Source organism: Phoca vitulina, unplaced genomic scaffold, assembly GCF_004348235.1.
Source record: "Phoca vitulina isolate PV1807 unplaced genomic scaffold, GSC_HSeal_1.0 scaffold2, whole genome shotgun sequence".
NCBI classification, from domain to species: domain Eukaryota; kingdom Metazoa; phylum Chordata; class Mammalia; order Carnivora; family Phocidae; genus Phoca; species Phoca vitulina.
In genome coordinates, this window is record NW_022589705.1 from 94599329 (window position 1) to 94621072 (window position 21744).

Here is a 21744-nt window from a genome sequence, read left to right on the forward strand (position 1 = left end):
TCTGGCGAGAGGGCGATGGGTTAGCTCAATGTCTGTCCTGCTCACAGGACTTGAGCTCCCAGTGTGGAAACCAGCCCTCCCGCCCCATCTCTGTGGCCCAGTCCTCAGCCCCACGCCTGGCACGTGGCAGGTGCTTTACGACGCTTGGATAAATGAAAGGGAAGCCTTCTGTAGCTGAAACAACTTGGATACAAAAGACCTGGCTTCAGATCCTGGCTCTACCATCTTCTACCCGGGAGATGGTGGGCGAGTCACCGGGTTGTCCTGCATCTTGGCTTCTGTTTCAGTAAACTGGGGGAAATGCAGCTCTGCTGAGGACCGCCCTGAGGGGTAAAGGAAGTCAGAGGTGATGGATGACAGTGTGTGCAGGAACAAAGCCAGTAAGGAGAGCGGACAAAGGAACTGGGAAGAACATGGGGGGCTGGGCCGGAGACGGGGGAGTCGAAGAGCGAGTGGTGAGAAAGGGGCCTCAGTCAAAAACACGCATCAGTGTACCCAAACCTCGGTGATTATCGCAGTAAGCGATCATGACAGTGAGCAGCAGAACCGGCCCTTGAACCCAGCTCTACTGACAAGGCCCAGCCACCATCTGACTGATGAGGACGAGATCTGCAGGGAGGTCCTCTCTCCTCTCCTCCCCTCTCCTCCCCATCTCTCCTGGGAGCCCGCAATCCTGCTCCTCTATTTTTCCTTTGCTCACACAGCCTGGCCAGGGCTCCAGACCTCCCCACCGACAAGTTCCCAAAGTAAGACTCTCTCCTTTTTCCTAAACTTGGTCCTGGAACCCCTCCCACCTTGATCTCTGTCCCATCCCCGGTGTCCCTAGGGGGATGGCAAAGAAGGCATATTCAAAGTGGTACTAGGAAGAGAAAAGAGAAATTTTCAAATGACAAATTCCCAAAGACATTTTATTACACCTAAATCCCACAGGGCAGGCCGGGCTGCTTTGTAATTTACACAGATCAACATGCATGATTTGATAGGAAGATACTTAGGGCTCCATTTCCTTTAAATTTCTATTCCAATCAATTCCCATTGGTGTCGTCTAACAAACCCCTTCTCATACCCTTAAACTACCTCATTTACTCTCACGGATGATGGTTTCCCATGTCTCTTTTTTTTTTTTTAAGATTTTATTTATTTATTTGACAGAGAGAGACACAGCGAGAGTGGGAACACAAGCAGGGGGAGTGGGAGAGGGAGAAGCAGGCCTCCCGCCGAGCAGGGAGCCCGATGCGGGGCTCGATCCCAGGACCCTGGGATCATGACCTGAGCCGAAGGCAGACGCTCAACGACTGAGCTACCCAGGCGCCCCAGTTTCCCATGTCTTAACTCAGAAACTGAACAGAAGCCTCGGGGAGGCTGCCATGCCGACATGGGATTTCTCAGAGCCGGGGGGACCCGGGGGGAGCCCGGCAGGGCATGGGCTCAGGGGAGGGCCACCTCGTCTTGTACACCCCCTCTTCAAGCTCACCGCCTGTAGTGTTCTTCTTTCCTGTTTTTCTTTTCAATAAGTCTTCTCAAGTATTCCAGCTTATCGTCGAGCTTGTTTATATAAAGCTGGAACTCAGGAAGGACCTGGATTATATCCTATAAAAAGAAGAGTTAATACAGAAAGGTCAAAAGTTTGGTGGTACTTGTGAAAACAGAATGTGGGACAGCCAGACACCATTCCCCACACCTGTACTTATGGGAAGGATTTTAGGTTCCTTAGAATGCCCTCCATGTTCCCATCCCATTGTCTTCAAGCACCTTCACGCTGTCTGAGTTGAGGCGTGTAAGCTGCCAGAATCCAAGGGCTAAGATGTCAAAGGTGGTTCTACCCCTGGACCTTGGTTTCTCATGTGATGCTCAGGAGCCCTGACCTTAAGGGGATGTGGGTGCTTTCTAATAAATAAATTGCAAAACATCTATATTTGACCATTATCTTGCTTTTGTAATCTTGCTTCTTTGTCAGGTCATTCCTTATTGATGGGTTGATCATATTAACCCATCAGGGGGTGGAATTCGGTGGAACTATGAGGCATCAGGTGGGTAACACAACTTCGCTGACAAGAGACCAGAGCTGCTACCTAGAAGTCTGGGTCTGAGGGCAGGTGGGGCAAGATGATGCCCAGTTCTGTTGTCTTAACACAAAGGGAGGCTGTCGTTCCGGTCGCCTGGCTGCAAGTGGGGGAAGAAGCCTTCTTACTAGGGGCGCCTGGGTGGCTCAGTCGTTAAGCGTCTGCCTTTGGCTCAGGTCATGATCCCAGGGTCCTGGGATCGAGCCCCGTGTTGGGCTCCCTGCTCCGCGGGAGGCCTGCTTCTCCCTCTCCCACTCCCCTTGCTTGTGTTCCCTCTCTGGCTGTCTTTCTCTCTGTCAAATAAATTAAAAAAAAAACCTTTAAAAAAAAAAAAAAGAAGCCTTCTTACTATCTACTGGGAGCTGAAGTAATAATCTTAAACAGCGAGTCTCAGAAGGGTGGGCACAATGGACATCTAGGCAAACTGCAATGTGGGGCATCTTGGTCGGATATCTAAACAACCTGAGCTCCCTCCTGAGGGTGAATTGGAGTGACACGCCCCTCTCGTGGAAAGAGCATGTGGGTGTGGCATATGGGAAACTATACAATCTGCAGGGAAAATGGGAACATGGCAGGATTAGAACAAGGAGGCGGATCAGTGGGTCTATACTCCCTTTGGCTAGGCTGCTAGCATTTGGACCTTCTTAGCAGGATGTCACCCTTTGGAAAAGGAATGGGCACTGTTAATATCGTATATAGTGTAATATGGGGAAATGATCATTATAACTGGTGTCCTTTTTCCTCTGTTAGTCTTGTTGGAGAAGCAAACAAATGCAAGGGAAAACAATCAATGAACCAGGAAGGAAAGATCGGGAGAAAATCACAAATGGGCCTTTACTGATGAGGAGGGAAGGGGAGGGCATGTCTGGATATTTAAAAGTTTTGAAAAATACATACAATCAGTTGGGGTAAAAAAAATTAGTTGGGGTAATATTGAGTGGGCAATATTGATTGGAGACCAATTCTATTGTATTAGAGGATGTAAAGGTTTCAGGAATGGTTAGGAGAAATAGACTGTAAAGACAATGAATTCAGGGAATGTACAGATCACCACAATTTTACAGACAAACAGACAAAATAAAGATGGGAAAATTGCAGAATAATTGCATTCTTGCAACCACAGCAATAAGGTGAGCCAAGAAGCCTGACCCAGTGAGTTAGAGGGTCCCAGGGAGGCTGGACTGGTCATGCCTACTTCCAGCACCCTGATATCTGGGGCATGGTCCCCAAGAAAATGAAGTAAACAATACATGCTCTAGCAAACCCCACCTTGAGGGAATGTGTGGGAGTTGGGGATGGGCTTGGGAACAGACCAAGATAAAGGTGTGAGGGAAATAATTTTGAGTTGTGTTTAATAAGCTTACCTTGAGCCTACACTCTTATGGGAGCATCAGGATGTTGCTGAGCATCTTGCTTCTCCTACTGTCTCTGGCCAAGACTAAGTAGGAAATAAATCATGTAACTGTCCATCTTTGTGGTCTCTGTTCTACCCACTGGCATCACTGCCTGGATTGGGAAGATGAGCCATCTCCTCTGCCCACACATGCCCTGTACAGATTGGCCCATCCGAGCCTCCTGCCCTTTAGATGACTCTCCCTTCCCTACTATTGCCAAAAGAGATGCATCCACCCAGGGAAGGAAGAAAACAGGACTCAAAAAACTGCAAAGGATAAACAAGAGTTGATCTTACCCTGGTTAGGGAGATTGATGAGGTTGGTTTCCACCACTCTATTGTTCAGGGGCTGGGTCCTCCGGTAGTCATTGTGGAGGGTCTTGTTCTGGTGATCCACTACGGAATTCTCTAGTTTCCAAATCTACAGGCCACATGAAGTGAATTATGGAGGGGAAGAGGTACTGGGTGGTTTAAAGGAGCATAATTAGCCACTGAACTAGAGCTTGGGTTTACTTCTATAACCCTGATAAAGCAGGTATGAGAAGATCTCAAGTTCTGCTACATGGCAGGCAGAGCATCCATCCTTCCATCCCTCCATCCATCCATCCTTCCATCCATGCATCCATCCATCCTTCCTTCCATCCATCCATTCTTCCAACCATCCATCCATTCTTCCAACCATCTCTTTTAATTTTTTTCTATGAATATTTGATCACCAGTAGAAAGGAGGAAAAGAAGCAAACAGATTTGTGTGTGGGTATTCTTGAATAGGGGTCTTTCCACCTTTTCCTGCATTGGGGAAGTGAAAAGTTTAAGAAAAAGATCTATTTGTTCCTGAGGAAGAACATCACCCAGAAGGAAATGTAGCTTTGCCTCTGTGACCTCAGTTACATTTGTCCTTTCGTTAACGCAACAAATATTTATTAGGCACTGTGCTATGCTGGGGAACAAAAGGTAGCGGATACAGCTCTTCTCCTCAAAGGGCTGCAGGAGTGTTAGCATGGTAAAGAGCTAACGATGTCAATATGTCCATATGTCCTTGCCTAAAGCCATTTATGAAGTTAGCATGTAAGCTCCGTGAGGACGGCGGTTCTGTCCATCAAGGGCCTAGAACCGTACCTGGTGGGAGCATCCGCTCAGTAAATATTGCCTTCACCATGCAGCTCTGAGGTCAGGTCCCAGTGCTTTTGCTGCATCCAAGGTCTCAGGGTTCCTTGGATTCCCTGGTGCCTCAACTTGCTCATCTCTGCCAGAGGGCTAGTAAGATCACCCATGGCAACAGAGGGGAGGCCTGGTAGCCCCGGGCATGAAGGCCCCCTAGGAGCCAGGTGTCGGCGTGAGGTGAGATGTAGGGGAGCACTCTTGTCAGCCAGGCAGTCAGAAGGGGAGACTGGGAGGTGATGCCATGCCTTACCTGTGCGCTGGAGAGCGGGACATGACGGACCAGCACAAACCAGTGGACGTTCTCAGTACAGGGAGGAGTGGTGAGTGATCCCCTATAGCTGTAGTAATGGTGGACGTTCTCAGGGAGCATGTCCAGAATGTCAAGGCCACTCAGAACCATGCTTTGTCCTAACAGAGAGGACAGAAGATAAAGGAAGGTGAGGGGCCACCGGTGTCCCTTGGGAGGACAGCTCAGGCTCAGACCTCTCCATGTGTGAATCTCCTGATTCACCAGAACATCGAAGCTGATCATTAGAAACATGTCCCCAGTCTGCTGCTTCCTAGAAGGGGGTAAGAGCAAAGACTTTGGGGAGAGACCCACTCAGATACTTCCTCCTAGCTGCGTGGCACTGGTCGGGTGCTCACTCCTCAAAGGCTGCTCCCTCATCTGTGACAAGGGAATATTCAATAGGATTGCTACGAGGATAAAGGGGGAGGGGGTGTGCTTATAAAGTCTGGCCATTGAACTTGAACATAGGAAAGTACTCATGAGCCTGTCATCACAACTGTTGGCAGAGAATACACTTTATGATAAATGAAAGAAAAGAATTATGACTGCTAGGGGCTTCTGGATAAGAACTCTCCAAGAAAGAACAAAATTCCTTGGTTTGGGCTTACTTAGAAATGGGTGGATAGAGGGGTGCCAGGGTGGCTCAGTTGGTTAAAAGTCTGCCTTCGGCTCGGGTCATGATCCCAGGGTCCTGGGATCGAGTCCTGCATCAGGCTCCCTGCTCAGCGGAGAGTCTGCTTCTCCCTCTGCCCCACCCCCCTCTTGTGCTCTCTCTCTCTCTCTCTCTCAAGTGAATAAACAAAATCTGTAAAAAAAAAAAAAAAAAGAAATGGGTGGATAGAGATTAGAAAGGCAGACTCAGAACCAAGTGGGGGTGCAGGCACCCCGCCCTGAGCTCCTTCTGCCACGCCCCCAGGGAACCAAGCTCAGCCACAGGTGGGGTGTGGGGAGCGGCGCTTCGGCAGGGTGTCCGGAGACTCCCAGCCACGGGTACCCATCAGTGCATCTAGAGAATCCCTCTTCCGTTCCTGTCATGACTCCGAGCCCCTGAGCTCAGCATGACACCATCGAAGAAACATGGAGTTGAGCTGAATTTTGCTTCACTTTCCCCGAGCACTTTGCATCTTTTTTAATGGCAAAGAGATTATAGTTTTTACATAGACATAAATAGGCTTGCTAAACCAAGGCATCAGAGTCTGGTAGTGCATAATCCCATGAGTAGGCAAAAAGAATTCTAAATTTTAATGTTATTGGAAAGGCTTCAAGATACAACCTTCTAAAGGCTCTAGCGCATAGTTTCATCACTGTAATATATTTAAGTGAGTCAAGAATTCCAGAACCGTGGCGCAGCCGCTATGGAAAATGATATGATGGCAACTTTAAAAATTAAACGTAGACTTACCATATGATTCAGCAATTCTACTTCTCAGCTTATACACAAGAGGATTGAAAGCAGGGAGGTGAAAACAGTAAGCCCTGCTGATGGTTTGGATGTGAGAGATAACGGAAAGAGGAAAATCAAGACTGATTCCGGGAGGGGTGCCTGGCTGGCTCAGTTTGTAGAGCATGCAACTCTTGATGTCATGGGTTTAAGCCCCACATTGGGGGTGGAGCCTACTTAAAAATAATTTTTTTTTTTAGATCTTATTTATTTATTTGACAGAGAGAGACATAGGGAGAGAGGGAACACAAGCAGGGGGAGTGAGAGAGGGAGAAGCAGGCTTCCCACCGAGCAGGGAGCCCAACGCGGGGCTCGATCCCAGGACCCTAGGACCATGACCTGAGCTGAAGGTCACGAGCTACCCAGGCACCCCTTAAACAGAATTTTTTTTAAAAAGTAAAAAAAAAAAAGAGTGATTCTGGGATTTGGGGCTTAAACAATGGGATGGATTATGATGCTCTTTGCTGAGATGAGGAAGTCGGTTTAGGGACAAGCCTGGGGGTGGGTGGTAGGGAACCCAGTTAGGTTTGGGCCATGTTAAGTTTTAGATTCAGAGGGCAATATCAAGCAAGCTGTTGGATAGAGGGGAGAAAATGTGAAATAAGCATTCTGGAGAAGGGAAAAGCAAAGGCCCAGATGAGTAGTTTAGGATTTCCAGGCAGTGTTAATACATGCTCGTATTTGTAGCTATGAATAAAAATAACAGCCGTTGGGGGCGTCTGGGTGGCTCAGGGGGTTAAGCATCTGCCTTTGGCTCAGGTCATGATCCCAGGGTCCTGGCATGGAGCCACACGTCATCAGGCTCCACGCTCAGAGGGGAGTCTGCTCCTCCCCCTGCTTCTCCCCCTGCCTCTCCCCCCATCCCCCACCCCCACTCATGCACTGGTGAGAACAGAAGGCCCATGGGTCAGAGGTCAAGGGACCCCCTGGAGGGGCAGAACCTGAAGTCAGGGAGCTGGAGTCTGGGCGAGGGGGCCAAAGTCAGAAGCACAAAGCCAAGGTGTCAAAGCTGATGTGGCTGTTGCTCGGGTCACAGGCTGCAAGGGTAAGTGGCCTCTCAGACAAGAATTCTGCCTTCTGGAGGCAGGGGAAAGGGAGACCAGCCCTGTCTAGGCACGATGATGAGGGGCTTTTCCTCAGCCTGAAGCTAAGGAGGACATCTCTCTCTCTCTCTCTCTCTCTCTCTCTCTCTCTCTCTCTCGTGCCCACAGTCATCCCTGCTCACTGGAGCCAGAGGTGAAGCGAGGATACCCCGATCTGTGGTGCCCTGGCTTCCAGCTGTGGGAATCAGCAGGTGGGGTTTGTGAACACGTTTCTCGGGGTTGTTCGCAGCCTGAGCCGACAGCAGGAATTGCTGTCACGAGAGCCCCGGCGCGGGGAGGGGGTGCTCCCCTGGCGGGGCCTGTGTGCCGCCCTGTCTGCCCCCGTCCCCCAGCCCGGCCCCCCTGCCGCTGCTGTGGCCTTTCCTCACCTGGATACCGGATGTTGTTCAAGTGAGCAATGAAGTTGCTGTAGTAAGTGTTTTCACCGAAATCCGTGACCTGGAGGAGAAACACAGAGCGGTGCATCGAATGGAAAAGGGACCTCCGTCTGGTAACCCAGCTGTTTGGTGTCCCTGGGCCTGGGCAGAGCCTGGGGGGCAGGGAGGAGGCAGCCCGTCCACACCCCTTCCCCCCCATTGTGTGGGGAGAGATCGTCTGGCTGTTCTTTGCCACCAACTGCCTGGGCTCACTAGTCTCTTCCAGGGAGACAGGACGGAAGCATTTTACAGCTTCCAGGGAAAGAGCTTTCTCGGCGGTGACCGGCGAGGCCCTCAGGGCCTGGCCCAAAGTCACTGTCACCATACCCCCCAGGGACTCTGGGCAGGGTTCACCTCAGGCAGGGGGACTTGGTCTCATGTGCCCCCTTCCTCATCCTCAGGACTCGTGACTGAGCTGGGGACAGCCCTCTCTCCAATTCTGCCCTCAGTTGGGTCACCATTGTTTTGTGTAAGTGTTGACTCTTTAGAAGTCAGAAAAATTGCTTTTGGTGAAAAAAGGTGAATTTTCAATGGTTCTTTTCAGTCAGTGGTATTGATCCAGTTCTTTTTCCGCTGTGTATGAATTCCGATTTCTTGGATCTATGACTGTCGCTCACTATTTGTTTGGCTACGTGCCTCGTGGATTTTTGTTCTGTTCCACCTTCTGTGTGAAACCAATACTTTCCGTGTACCATTTAGCCATTTTTTTTCTAGATTTTACTAATTTATTTGACAGAGAGACAGCGAGAGAGGGAACACAAGCAGGGGGAGTGGGAGAGGGAGAAGCAGGCTTCCCGAGGAGCAGGGAGCCCGATGTGGGGCTCGATCCCAGGACCCTGGGATCATGACCTGAGCTGAAGGCAGACGCTTAACAACTGAGCCGCCCAGGTGCCCCCCATTTAGCCATTTTTAATTATTAGTAGTTGCTCTACTGGTTATAGCTGTCCCCCCTTATCTGAACGGAAGGCATTCCAGGACCCCCAGGGGATGCCTGAAACCACGGGTCACACCAAACCAGATATAATACCACATTTTTTCCTATACATACCTGTGATAAAGTTCAGTGTATGACTTAGACGCAGTAAGAGACTAACAACAATAACTAATAATCAAATAGAACAATTATAACAATATACTGAAATAAAAGTTATGTGAACGTGGTCTCTCTCTCTCTCTCAAAATATCTTATTGTACTGCACTCACTCTTCTTGTGATGACGCGTGATGATAGGTGATGCCTATGCAAGGAGGTGAATGATGTAGGCGCTGTGACCTAGCATGAGGCTCCTGGAATACGTCACTAGAAGGAACGTCTGCTTCTGGGCTGCACTTGACCGAGGGTAACTAAAACCTGGGAAAGCTAAACCAAGGATAAGGGGGGACTACTGTTCAATCTACAACTTATCACAACCTACGTCAGGTTAATACTAACTTCATTCCCATAAAATATAGCAACTTAGCTCCAAGCTAGCTCTATTTCTGTTTTTTCCCACTTTTGTCATCGACATTACATCTACCTATATCGTAAACCCAACAATAAGTGGTATAATGATTGCTTTCAACAATCCTATGGGTTTTTTAAAAGAAAAATTTTAAAGACAAGACAAAAATATATGTACATAGTCTTTTATAGTTACCATTTCCAGCATTCTTCATTTCTTCCTGTGGATTTGAGTTACTGTCTATTGTCATTGCCTCTCAGACAGAAGGATTTTCTGTAATATTTCTTGCAAGACAGATCTGTTAGCAATTATCTCAGTTTTTCTTTATCTGGGAATGCCTTTGTTTCACCTTATTGTTGAAGGGTGTTTAGTTGGATTAGGATTCCTGGCTGACTGTCTTTCCACCGCCTTCCGATGACTTGTTTCTAATGAGAAGTTGGCTATTAGTTGTACTGTCAGTCCCCTATTTATAAAAAAATCCTTTTTCTCTTGTTGATTTCAACAGTTTGACTTCGACTCTGATCAGACATGGGCTTTGTTCAGTTTCCCGGTTTAGTAAATTATTTTTTTTCATCAAATTTGGGGAATTTGGGGCCATTGTTTCTTCAATATTTTTTCTATCACTTTCTCTTTTTCCTCTCCAAGACTCCCATTAGGTATATGTTGGGCCGTGTGATCTTGTTCCTGTGAATCTCTAAGGCTTTGTTTATTTTTCTTCAATCTTTTTCCTTTGTTCCTCAGATTGAATAATTTCTTTGATCTCTCTCCAAAAGTACTGACTCCTTCTTCTGCTGCCTCATATCTGCTTTGAGACCATGTCATGATTTTTCAACTCTTCAACTCTAGACTTTCGATTTGGTGCATTTTTATAATTTCTGTTTCTCTATTGAGATTTCCCTTTTTTAGTCATTGTCATTATACTTTCCTTTAATTCTTTGAACACAGTTTCTTTTAATTCCTTGAACCCGTTTATGATGGTTGTTTGAAAATCCTGTCTGCTAATCACTGAGTCCACTCAGAGTCATTATCTGTTGACTATATTTTTTCTCCTAAATATGGATCATATTTTCCTATTTCTTTGCATGCCCAACTTTTTTTTTTTTTTTTTTTTGGAAACTGGACATCTAAATAATATATGATAGTAAATATGAACTCTGATTTTTAAAAATTGTCCTGATAATTTTTTTGTTTGTTGTGTATCTGTTTAATAATTTGCTTGGCCTTCATCTGCAGGATGTGTCTCCCTGGCCATGTACACCAATTGATGTCTCCACTCTGTTCTTAAATCTTATTTTTAGCCTGCATTCCTAGGGCCCTCTAGGAACTGCCTAGGGTCAGCATAGCTTTGTGGTCAGTCAATGATTTTAGCAGAAGTTGTTGTTCAAACCCCTCAAGCCCATCAGATTCGCACCCTCTGCTGATGGATTTGTGTGTGAGTTGAGAAGCACATTCAGAGATCAGCCAGTTATCAGGTCAGCCTCAGCTTTTGCTTTCCACTACTTTTACTGTTAGAGCCTGGGGCATGAGTTTTCAACTCACACTCCAAATCAAGTGAGTTGCCCGCCCCCAGGCAGTGAGGCTGCTCGTTCTCCTGTCCAGCCTGCCCCAGTAAAACTACCTTGCTGACCAAGCTAGGGGGTGGGGATAGGAATAGCCCCATTGTTCTTACTCAAAATTCTAGTCACTTTTCATAAATAAATGCCTCAATGCGTTGTTTGCCTTTAGTCCATTTCCAGAGTAGGGATATAGTGGTTTTTGGCCATTTTATCCAACTTAATACTTGTTTGGGGGAAACTGAGTTCATTGACCACTTCTTGCCACCTAGCCACAAGTCCTGCCCTCCAGACTTTCTGAGAAGAGCAGAGGTGTTCACTTTATCTGGCTTCCCCTTGCCCTCAGGCTGGTTTATGTTTGGTCAACCGTGCTGTGATCCTAGCTCTTTTAAGTCAGTTGTCACACTTATCCAAGGTCTCTGAGATTGGTGACACAGAAGGAACCCAGTGACTGGGAGCAAGGGCTTCACTGAGTCAGAGTTTTTTCAAGAACGGTGAGCTCAGACACAGATGAGGAGGGACGGGGAGGAAGACCCTTTGTCTACACTTGATACTTTGGACACCAATCTATGACTTCACATGTGTCGTTTCAGCCTACCTCAACGAGGGCTGCGAGCACAGCCAAACCATCCGGTTCATTCTGGGCTATATCGTAGCTCTTGTATTTAGAATTGTAGTGAACGATGTGAATCTGTGGGAGCAAGAAAGAGTAAGTCAAGGGCGGTCCATACAGACTTCAAATGCTTCAGGTTTCCAGGGAAGAATGAAAAGAAAGATGCTGTCCCTCCTAAACAACTCCGACCTCTTTCCTTCTGGGTATGAGATCTATCAAGACCAGAAAGTCCTCTAAGAATGGAAAGAGCATGAGTGGGATTCTGGGGAGATGGCAATTCAAAGGCATTTCCCTGACCCCACCTCCCTCCAGGCAGAATATCTGGCAGTGTCCGGAGGGCTCGGATGAGGCCACTGGGTTCTCCTGAGGTCTCCCAGAGTGGGCATGAGTCACCTTGCTCTGGAGGACACTGTAAACCATGGTCATCCTAAGGCCAGATCTATGCAAGAGAGAGAACCCTGAAAATCTAACACATAGAAATTCAGCTGAAATCAAAGAGGGCTTGCCCCATTCTATGGGCTGTAAACTCCTGCCTTGCTGTGCATTCTGTGAGAGCGGGGACCCTGCTTGAACCCCTGGCACATAGCAGGGATCAATAAATAGCTGTGAATGAATGAAAAAAAAAACCAACCTTAGGGTGACTTGACTGTCATCATGCAGTCTCTGTGGCTGTTTTAATAAGGAAAGTGACTGTGAGATTTGAAAGAGGAAAGAGGACCTGGCCGGGGTCCTCAAAGTACCTCAGCCACGAATCTGATCCCGTCGATGGTATGCTCGGAGCCGCTGATCTCGGAGGACGCGCCACCCCAGTGGAAGTGCAGCTGCTCCGCTATGTACTGGGTGCCGTCGCTGACCGTCATGCTCATGCTCGGGGGCAGGCTGATCTGCACTGGGAGAGAAAACGAGCGAGGGCTGCAAGTGGGGCCGATGGGTATGGCTGGGTCAAGTCTACCGGCCAGGCAGCTCCCCTGCTCCCCTGCCCACTTCTGGTGCAAGCCAGGACTACACTGGCTTAGAACACCATAAGCAGGGTCGCCCATGGGGAGGATGTGACTGGCACACAGGACAGGATGGGAGAGCCGGGCTGGGCAGGCGCCCATGTCAGGGCACACGCCCTCCTACCCAGAACCGGAGGTCTGGGGCAGGACCACGGAGTGGCAGGGCCAGCTTGTCAGCCCTAGGGAAGGAGGGTGCCCTAAAAAATATGGCCAGTGGGTGTGCCCCAGAATTGCACTTTCCACTTCTGGCCAATTTTGTAATTTGCCCACAGCGTAGGAATAGGAAGGGGTTGGGGGGCCTCTTGGGACTAGTTTGATGACTTTTACTCCCAGAGTACTGTTTATGAGGCCAAGTTGAGGTGTTTAATACAGTCATCCTGGGTAGCCTTTTAGAAATAGTCCAACTGAGCTCCCTGCTCAGCGGGGAGCCTGCTTCTCCCTCTGCCCCCTCCCCGACACACACACATGCTTTCTCTCTCTCTCTCTCTCTCAAATAAATAAAATCTTTTTAAAAAACAATAAATAAATAAAAGAAATAGCCCAACGAACAGCCAACTCCATTCCATAAAAGGGAGCATCCCTGCAGGCTTCAGTGCTTTTATTTTCTGGACAAGGAAGCCAACCTGGGAAGGTGGAAAGATTGCTCAGAGGCGCAGAGGTCGGGGGGAGGGGGCAGACCAGGCCAAGAGCGGGGTGTGGCCGGGATAGGATGTCACCTGTATTACAGGCCTCCACCTGTCTTCAGAAGACTGGAGACCAAATTCTACAGCAAATCGGGAAACGCACGAACCCCTGGCCTGGGGTTTAACTTGACATTCTTATCAGTGGATGCGTTCAAGTGTTAAGTTCTTGCCTACGGGAAAATGGGCCACTCATCCCACTTCCTCCTCCTGCCCTGTGCCCTACAGATTGGCCCCAGGGAGGTCACTCTGGTCACCTAGCTACAGTTGTTCCCTTCACTGGCTCAGGCCTCAGAGACATCGTTAAGTTTTGGAATGAGCCAGGCCAAAGGGAGACACAGGAGGGTGACAGCAGAGAGTGACGAAGAAAAAGATCTATGAGGATGTACATAATTTAGGACTGGGACAGGGACAAGCAGCATCTATGCTGTTAGCCAGGTCTTTCTATTTAAAGTCATCAAAGAGGATTATAAACAAGCAGGCTTTCTTAAAGAGTTAGTGTTAGGGATTTGATATCTATCCATAATGTCCCCTTCTTCCCTTTCAATTTGTCGAAAGCAGCAGCGAGCTGTGATTAAGTTCATATGCTTGTAAAACAGGAATCTGACCCCAAAGAGTTTAACATGTTCTTTGGCAGAGCTTTGTATTTATTTAGTGCTTAAAATGCAGCCAGCCTCCAAATCAATGTTCATAGGAAAAAAAAAAAATGGAAAAGCCTTTAAAAGAAGATATGCAGAATCATCTGTGCCAAGAGATTGGAAAGCAGAACACCAGACCAGAAATTTCTAATTGGACACTTAGCCCCACGTGCGCAATGACAAAACTCCTGACAGGGATGTTTCCCCCAAATATAATTCCCTGCAGACAGAGTGTTTTGCCCCTCAAGTTTTATCGACGGATCGCACGGGCTGGATTGAAAAATGGCAGCATGTTACTTCAGAGCATGTTACCGTGCCTTTGGAAAGGTGGAGCCAAATACCTGTTCCCAAAGGTGAACTTGCTGAGCCTCCCAGATTCTGAACATTGATTTAACTGTTAGCAGAAGGTGCTCCTCTTTGTTTGAAACTAAGTTCTTCAAGCTCTTTTCAAGCCAGAAGAACCACGTGATTTAAGCATTTTCTGTGCCCGAGAAAATGACAGCGAAGCGTCAAGGTCGTGAGGGTCAAAGAACCATGGAGGAACTGCCCGCGGTTGGAGGAGACTAAGGAGATGGGAGAGCTCCATGGATTGTGGGATCCCGGATGAGGTCTCGGAGCAGAGAGAGGGTATCTGTGGGAACGTGACGAAATTCACATGGGTCTGTGAAGTAGTCAATCGTGTTGTATTGTCAAGGTAGTAAAGTTATAGGATGTTAATATTAGGAGAAGTGGGAGAAGGGTATGTGGGAACTCTGTACTATTTTTGCAGTTTTTCTAGTCTAAAACTATTTCAAAATGAAAGTGGTTTTGGTTTTTTTTTTTTATTTTTGTTCTTGTTTATTAAAGACAAAACCAGCCTTGCTCCCTCAGCCTTCAGAGATGGAAACCTGCTGAGAAGCCTACATCACTCATGGGCATCTACTTGGGGATTTATCCTCTCACACGTAAGTGCATCTGGCCCATGTCTGGCTCTGTGCCAGGTACGGAGATAGAAGGGTGAATGAGAGATCCTTTCAAGGAGCCTAATAAATGGAGTAGCTAATAGTACCTACTAAGAGAATAGTGTTGTTTCTCCCACCGACCTGTAGAGGCCAATGTCTCAGGCCTGTAAGCTTTTCTGGAGCTTATGAATATATATTTTGGGGGATAAAAAATATATATATTAATCAATGAGTACTGGTCCACCCACTGTTACTAGTCCACAACTAAATAGGGAAATTGAGAATAAGTTTTGGAAACCTTTGTAGCAATTTAAGTTTGTCTCAATATCAAACTATGTTTTCAATTTCTTTTTACTGAAATATAATTTTATATCTGTTGGATCTAATAATAGAAAATGGGGTACCTAAAAATGTAAAGTAGAATTTGAAATTAAATGCTGGATGCCATTTGTATGAGCACTCCCCAAAATTAAATACGTACGAGTCTAACAAAGTGCGTACAAGATCTATATGAGGAAAGTTCAAAATTCCGATGAAAGAAATCAAAGAATCAATAAATGGAGAGATATTCTGTGTTCCTGGGTAGAAAGAGTTGATAGTGTCAAGGTATCAGATCTTCTCCACTTGGTCTAGAGAGTCAATGCAAGCAAAATTCCAGCAAGTTATTTTGTGGATATCAACAAACTGGTTCTGAAGTTTATATGGAGCAGCAAAAGACCCAGAATAGCCAACACAATATTGAAAAGAACAAAGCTGGAGGACTGGCACTACCTGGCCTGAAGACTTACTATTAAGTGACAATAATCAATACAATGTAGTATCAGCAAAAGAAGAGATAAACAGGTCAATGGAACCAAACAGAGAGCCCAGAAATAGACTCACATAAATATACTCAACTGATCTCTAGCAAAGGAACAAAGACAATACAATGGAGTCTTCACCAAATGGCGCTGGAACAACTGGACATCCACGTGGAAAGAAACCAATCTAGACACAGACCTCACACCCATCACCAAAATTAACTCAAAATGCACCACAGATCTAAATGTAAAATGCAAAACTGTAAAATTCCTAGAATATAACATAGGAGAAAACCTAGATGACCATGAGCGTGGTGATGCCTTTTTAGACATAACACCAAAGACAGTGTCCATGAGATAAGTAATTGATGAGCTAGACTCCATTGCAATTAAAAACTTCTATTCTGTAAGGGGTGCCTGGGTGGTTCGGTTGGTTAAGCGTCTGCCTTCGGCTCAGGTCGTGATCTCAGGGCCCTGGGATCGAGCTCCGCGTCGGGCTCCCAGCTCAGTGGGGAGTCTGCTTCTCCCTCTCCCTCTGCCCCTCCACCTGCTTGTGCTTTCTCCCTCTCTCAAATAAATAAAATCTTTAAAAAAATAAAAACTTCTATTCTGTAGAAGACACTATGAGGAGACTTAGAAGGTAAAACTCAGGCTAGGAGAAAATATTTGCAAAAGACACACCTGATAAAGGACTCCTAGCAAAAATATACAAAGAACCCTTTAACACTCAACAATAAGAAAACAACCAACCTAATTAAAAAATGGGCCAGAGACCTTAGCAGACGCCTCACCAAAGATATACAGATGGCAAATAAGCATGTGGAAAGAGACTCCACATTGTATGTCATCAGGGAAATGCAAATTAACAATAGTGAGATACCACAGCACACCTATCAGAACGGCCAAAATCCAGAACACTGACCACACCAAATGCTGGGAGACTGGAGCAGCAGGAACTCACTGCTGGTGGGGATGCAACAAGGCACGGCCACTTTGGAAGACAAAACTAAACACAGTCTTACCATACAGCTCAGTAATCATGCTCCTTGGTCTTTACCCAGTGGAGCTGAAAACTTACGTCCACACAAAATTCTGCACCTGGATGTCTATGACAGCTTTATTCATAATTGCTGAATTATGAACTTGAAAGCAGCCAAGATGCCGTTCAGTAGGTGAATGGATAAACTGTGGGCTATCCAGACAATGGAATATTATTCAATGCTAAAAAGAAATGAGCTATCAAGCCATGAAAGGACATGGAGGAACCCTAAGTGCGTTACTAAGTGAAAGAAGCCAATCTGAGAAGGCTACATACTGTATGATTCCAACTCTGTGACATTCTGGAAAAGTCAAAACTATGGAGACAGTAGAAGGATCAGTGGCTGCCGGGATAGCAGTGGGGGGAGAGATGAACAGGCGGAGCACAGGGGATAAATTAAGACCGTGAAAATACTCTGTACGATACTGTAATGATGAATACTGTCATTCTACATTTGCTCAAAGCCATAGAATGTATAATACCAAGAGCAACCCCTAAGGCAAACTCTGGACTTTTGGTGATTTTGTTGTGTCAAGGTAGGTTCATCCGTGGTAAAAAAAAAAAAAAAAAAAAAATGTACTATCCTGGGGGCGCCTGGGTGGCTCAGTCGGTTAAGCAACTGGCTCTTGATTTCGGCTCAGGTCATAGGATGGAGCCCGTGTGTGGGGCTCCAAGCGCAGCACAGAGTCTGCTTGAGATTCGTTCTCCCTCTCCCTCTGCCCCTCCCCCTGCTCACTCGCTAAATAAATAAATAAATAAAATCTTTTTAAAAAACCATACCATTCTGGTGAGTGATATTGATAATGGGGGGACAATGTATGTGGGGGCAGAGGGTGTATGAGAAATCTCTGTACTTTCCTCTTAATTTTGCTATGAACCTAAAACTGCCCTAAAAAATGAAGTCAATTAAAAATATGTATATATAAATACATATATACATTTATATCTTAGGTTCCGAGATCTAGAAAGAACCCTGCAAAATAAAAATTAATAAATGTTTATATCATATCAACTTTATTGTTAAACTTATTCACCAAAATGTTATCAGATTTGAAAATTTGTTGATTAAGGTGGTGTTGTTTTTTCCTTCAGTAGAATTCTTAAAGTTTGGAGCTTGCTGACAATGTAAAGCCAACTGTAAAGAGTTCTAAAAATCTTTCAAAATCCTTGACATCAAAAAAATATAAGTAATGGGAGCTGGTGGAGTGCATTCCAATATGTTTGATATGATGTAGGGTAGATTGGGGACCTTTGGCTTCCAGCCTTCAGAGAGCCCAGTACAGCCCATAAGAGGAAGGTCCAGGGCCCTTTCCAAACTGGGAGGAGGGAGCTGCTGTAAGCTTCGTCCCCCACCCCCACCCCCCGCCTTCCCCGGGGAAGCTGGGACCTTCCTAACACCTCCCCTCTCCTGGGTCCCCAGCACAAAACCCTACCAAACAGACATGCAACACAAACAGCCCATGTTACCAGTGGGGGTTTTCAATCCTTCGATACTTCTGGCTGCCTGTCCTGGTGGGGTCAACCAAGCTTCTCCCCTGCCTTCAGCTGCCACCTTTGGCCCTTCTTCCTCGAGGGCAAGGAGAGCAGGGGAAGCTCCAACCTGCCAACCTGCTGGAGGCTTCAGGGAGCAACTTTGGAAACAGGAGCTTGACATTAATGATAAAATCAGGCTTTCATGAATTATTTGTGGAGTTCAGGGATCTAGGCCACGTGTGCCTGAGGCCTTTTATAGATCTTCACTCTCCTGTGTCCACCAGCTCCATTAAGGGCAACTGGTTTTATCTTCTCACTTGTGCACATGGGAGATCTAAGTCCTATGACCCCCATGCACCTCTGTGGGTGGGCAGTAAATCGGCCCAGCCCAGGTGGAAGTGGGGGGGGTGTCCAAGGAGGACGTGGTTGAGGAATCAGACATGAGGGGGAGGGGCCTGGGTCCGGCTCAGCCACCAAAGACTGTGTGACCTTAAGTCCTTCAGCCTCCCGAGGCCCCTGGCCTCCAGCCTAAACAACGCCCCCTGCCAGGGGTGGGAGGTATCATGAAGCTCGGAGGAGATGGGCCCACTTGGAAAACTCAGAAGTGTGTTCAGTAAACATAAAGCATGGATTTTCCAGTTGTCCAGTCCAGACTTCTAAAGGCGGGGGGGGGGGGGGTCTCCAAGACCCAGGTCAGCCTTTTCCTATCCGGCCTCCACCCGCTTCCTAGAAGAAGACCTAATTCAAGACCTCAAGAGCCTCTTTGTAAAACCTTTGAGGGATGCCTGGGTGACTCAGTCGATTAAATGTCTGCCTTCGGTTCAGGTCATAATCCCAGGATCCTGGGATCAAGTGGGGAGCCTGCTTCTCCCTCTCCCTCTGCCTGCCCCTCCCCCTGCTTGTGCTCCCTCTGTGTCAAATAAATAAATAAAAATCTTTAAAATAAATAAATAAATAAAACCTTTGAGAAATACTGGGCCCGCCTGTCAGGCGTGTTGAGCCAATCAGACTCAATACAGAAAATATGGAAAAGTCAGAGCCGGGCACAGATCACAGATGGCAGGCGGGTCAGGGCCTCGGTCAGCTGGATTGCATGCTGGCTGGGTCAGACTGAGCTGGGGAGAGGTTAATGCACAGAAGGAAGGAGCCAGCCTGGAATCGAGGGCAAAGACAGAGGCCCTCCCGCGCAGCTTGGGGTGGAGGCCGCCGCCTGCCTGGGGCCTGCAGCTCCCAACCTGCGCTCTGCGTCCCCCGTGTGCCCCTCTGGCACCCGGCACCTGCCGCCACTGCTGAGCGCCCGTGGACAGTCCTGCCGCCTGCCCCTTACCTGTGTGGCCGTTGTTGACCACGGGGAACTCGCCCGCCTGGACCTCGTAGCCTGACAGTTTCAGAGCCTTCAGCGACGGGTTGTACTGAACCTTTCTCCTCCGCAGGTCGATGGGTGACTGTCTCGTCCCCCCACAGGTGGGGTACTCCCTTGGCCAGTGCGCTTCGTCCAGTGCCCCCTCTGTGACAGGAGAGAGCCAAGGGGGGGGTCAGAGTTCAGGGGCAGTTAGCTCTCAGCAGGGTCTGCCCAGCGGGAGGCCAGGATCAAGGCCAGAGGTCTGCCTTCTGGAAAACAGAGCCTGACCCCCAGAAGGAGGCGGGAAGGACACCGTCGAAGTCCGCTCCGTGGAAGCTGGCGTCTCAGGGGCTTTGACACGGATTCCAGACTCCCCTGTTGCTGTCTCTGGCGCCGAGAACAGTCGGCGTTTGGGAAACAACGAAGGTCTTTAATATACAGCTTTAGTTTTCCCCTGGAATGGGAATATGCTGATAAATGCACTGGAAGACTCCTTGGGGCTTGGCATTGCTGTGTTACTCTCAGGGGTCCTGTCCCCATTTCCTCCTAAGGGCACAGTTTTTCTTCCCCTTCCCCAACAATCTTGCAGTCCCCTCCCCAACTGTAGGACCCCCCCCCCCCCCCACCCTCTCCCCCCCCCCCCCCCCAGTGGGGCCCCCCCCCCCCCCGTTTACTTGCTCCAGCCCCTTTCATTGGGTCCCAGTAGGGTAGAGACCACCTGGGTGCCTTCACCTGTGGATTCAGGGCAAGAAAGGGAAGCATCAGGTTCAAAGATGACCAAAGTGATTAGCTGAAAAAAATCAAAGTAAGGAAATGTCTCTTTTTTAAGGTGGGCAATAATTCTAGGGAGAGAAGGAGGAAAGCTAGTCGTTGTAACAGGCCCACCCCTTCGCAGTCGAGGACCCAAGCTCTCTCCCCCATTAGGGGGTAGCTGCATGGCAAGTGCATGGCTTGTTTTAAGGAAGATGTTTGTATTGGGGCCCCTCACAGCTGCTTAGTTTTGCAATCAACAGAAAAGTCAATTTTTTATTTCTCTGCTCTTCTTGATTTAATACTACAAACCAATATTTAAACAATTCTTTCCCAGAGGTGGGATGCCAGGATCAAGGCCAGAGGCCCCGAGCACAGCCCCCTGCATGGATCAAGAGGCTTTGGCCTGTGTCCCTAGCAGTGGTGTGGGTTTCTCAAATATTCCTGAAAGGCCTTTGAAGTAGCCGCCCCCCACCCCCCCGACCCGAGTGTTCCCTGGGCCCTGTGGCTTTCCAGAAGGCCCGCAGTCTCAGAGGCTGGGCTGAGCCTGGAAAGGACAAGGCCTGACTGTTGGAATTCTCTCTCTCTCGCTTACCCGTCTGAACCACCCCGAGTACCAACAAGCCACACGAAGCAGAGGCCCAGGGCCTCCGTGGCACTGGCCGCACATGGCCTCCTCTGCTCCAGAGCGGGGCGCTTGGTCAGAGCTGGGGGCCCCTGCCCTCTGACGCTGGACTCTCTGAGCCTCCCATGATGTCCCTAATTCTGTTGCCCTTGACTTAACAGGGCATCCATCCACCCTGAATGTATGCTTCCCCTGGTGTCCAAAGCTGGGGGGCGCCATGTGGAGAGTGGGTCAGCCAGCGGCCCTGAGGGTCCTCCAGAGCCCCATCCCTGGGTGCAGTGCAGGAAAAGGGGGGCAGGGGCAGGAGCTCTCTTCACCGCCCCGTGGGAGGGGTGACTCGGGTCCAGATGTGCAGCTCTGGGCCTCAGCAGGGTCATGGCCACTGGGAGACGGCAGCCCAGGGGCCATGCAAAGTCGCCGGGTTCTCGGCAAGTCGGGATGTTCTGGGTAAACCTCAGACCATGAACTCCCCAAGAAGAAAGCGCTCACAAACCCGCACACCCTCTGTGAGATGGCAGGAAGCCCTTTCTAGCAACCTCCTCCTCCACGTGCAGAGCCGGGGAAAGCAAAGGGCTTCGCAGTCAGAGGCGGCAGGTGGGCTCCCAGCCAGCACCGTGGCCAGAGAAGGTTCTAAAGCAGAAACCCCGGCCGGGGCAGCGGGGGTCCGGGGAAGGAGAGCGAACTCGCCTTGTCCCCATCAGGGGTCTGAGGTCAGTGCGCTCTCCGGAGGCAGGGAGGGCAGGCCCAGCAGGGGTGAGGGTAACGAGGAAAGGCGCAGCCCCTGGGGTGGGGGCTTACCTGAGTAGGTCCACTCGGAACTGTGCTGGGCCCGGGCCCCCAGCAGGAGCAGGGCCAGCAGCGGGGCCGAAGCCCTCATGGTGCCGCGGGTCTGGAATCACGCCGGTTCTCGGGCCGCACTCTTCTTTTAAAAGCTCAGAAACTGTAAATAACAATTTACCAAGTCTCACTGACTGACCCACCC

General features: G+C 48.5%; 1 protein-coding gene across 1 annotated transcript; it reads right to left on the minus strand.

The window, feature by feature from the left end:
* Nucleotides 1–1470: 1470 nt before the first annotated feature.
* Nucleotides 1471–21639, minus strand: CA6 (carbonic anhydrase 6). The gene is made up of 8 exons (XM_032415195.1): nt 21561–21639; nt 19373–19552; nt 12217–12365; nt 11462–11554; nt 7822–7891; nt 4871–5028; nt 3751–3877; nt 1471–1571 (listed from the first exon to the last, which is right to left on the minus strand). Exons 1-8 carry the CDS (start codon nt 21637–21639, stop codon nt 1471–1473), a joined length of 957 nt encoding a protein of 318 aa, XP_032271086.1.
* Nucleotides 21640–21744: the final 105 nt, after the last annotated feature.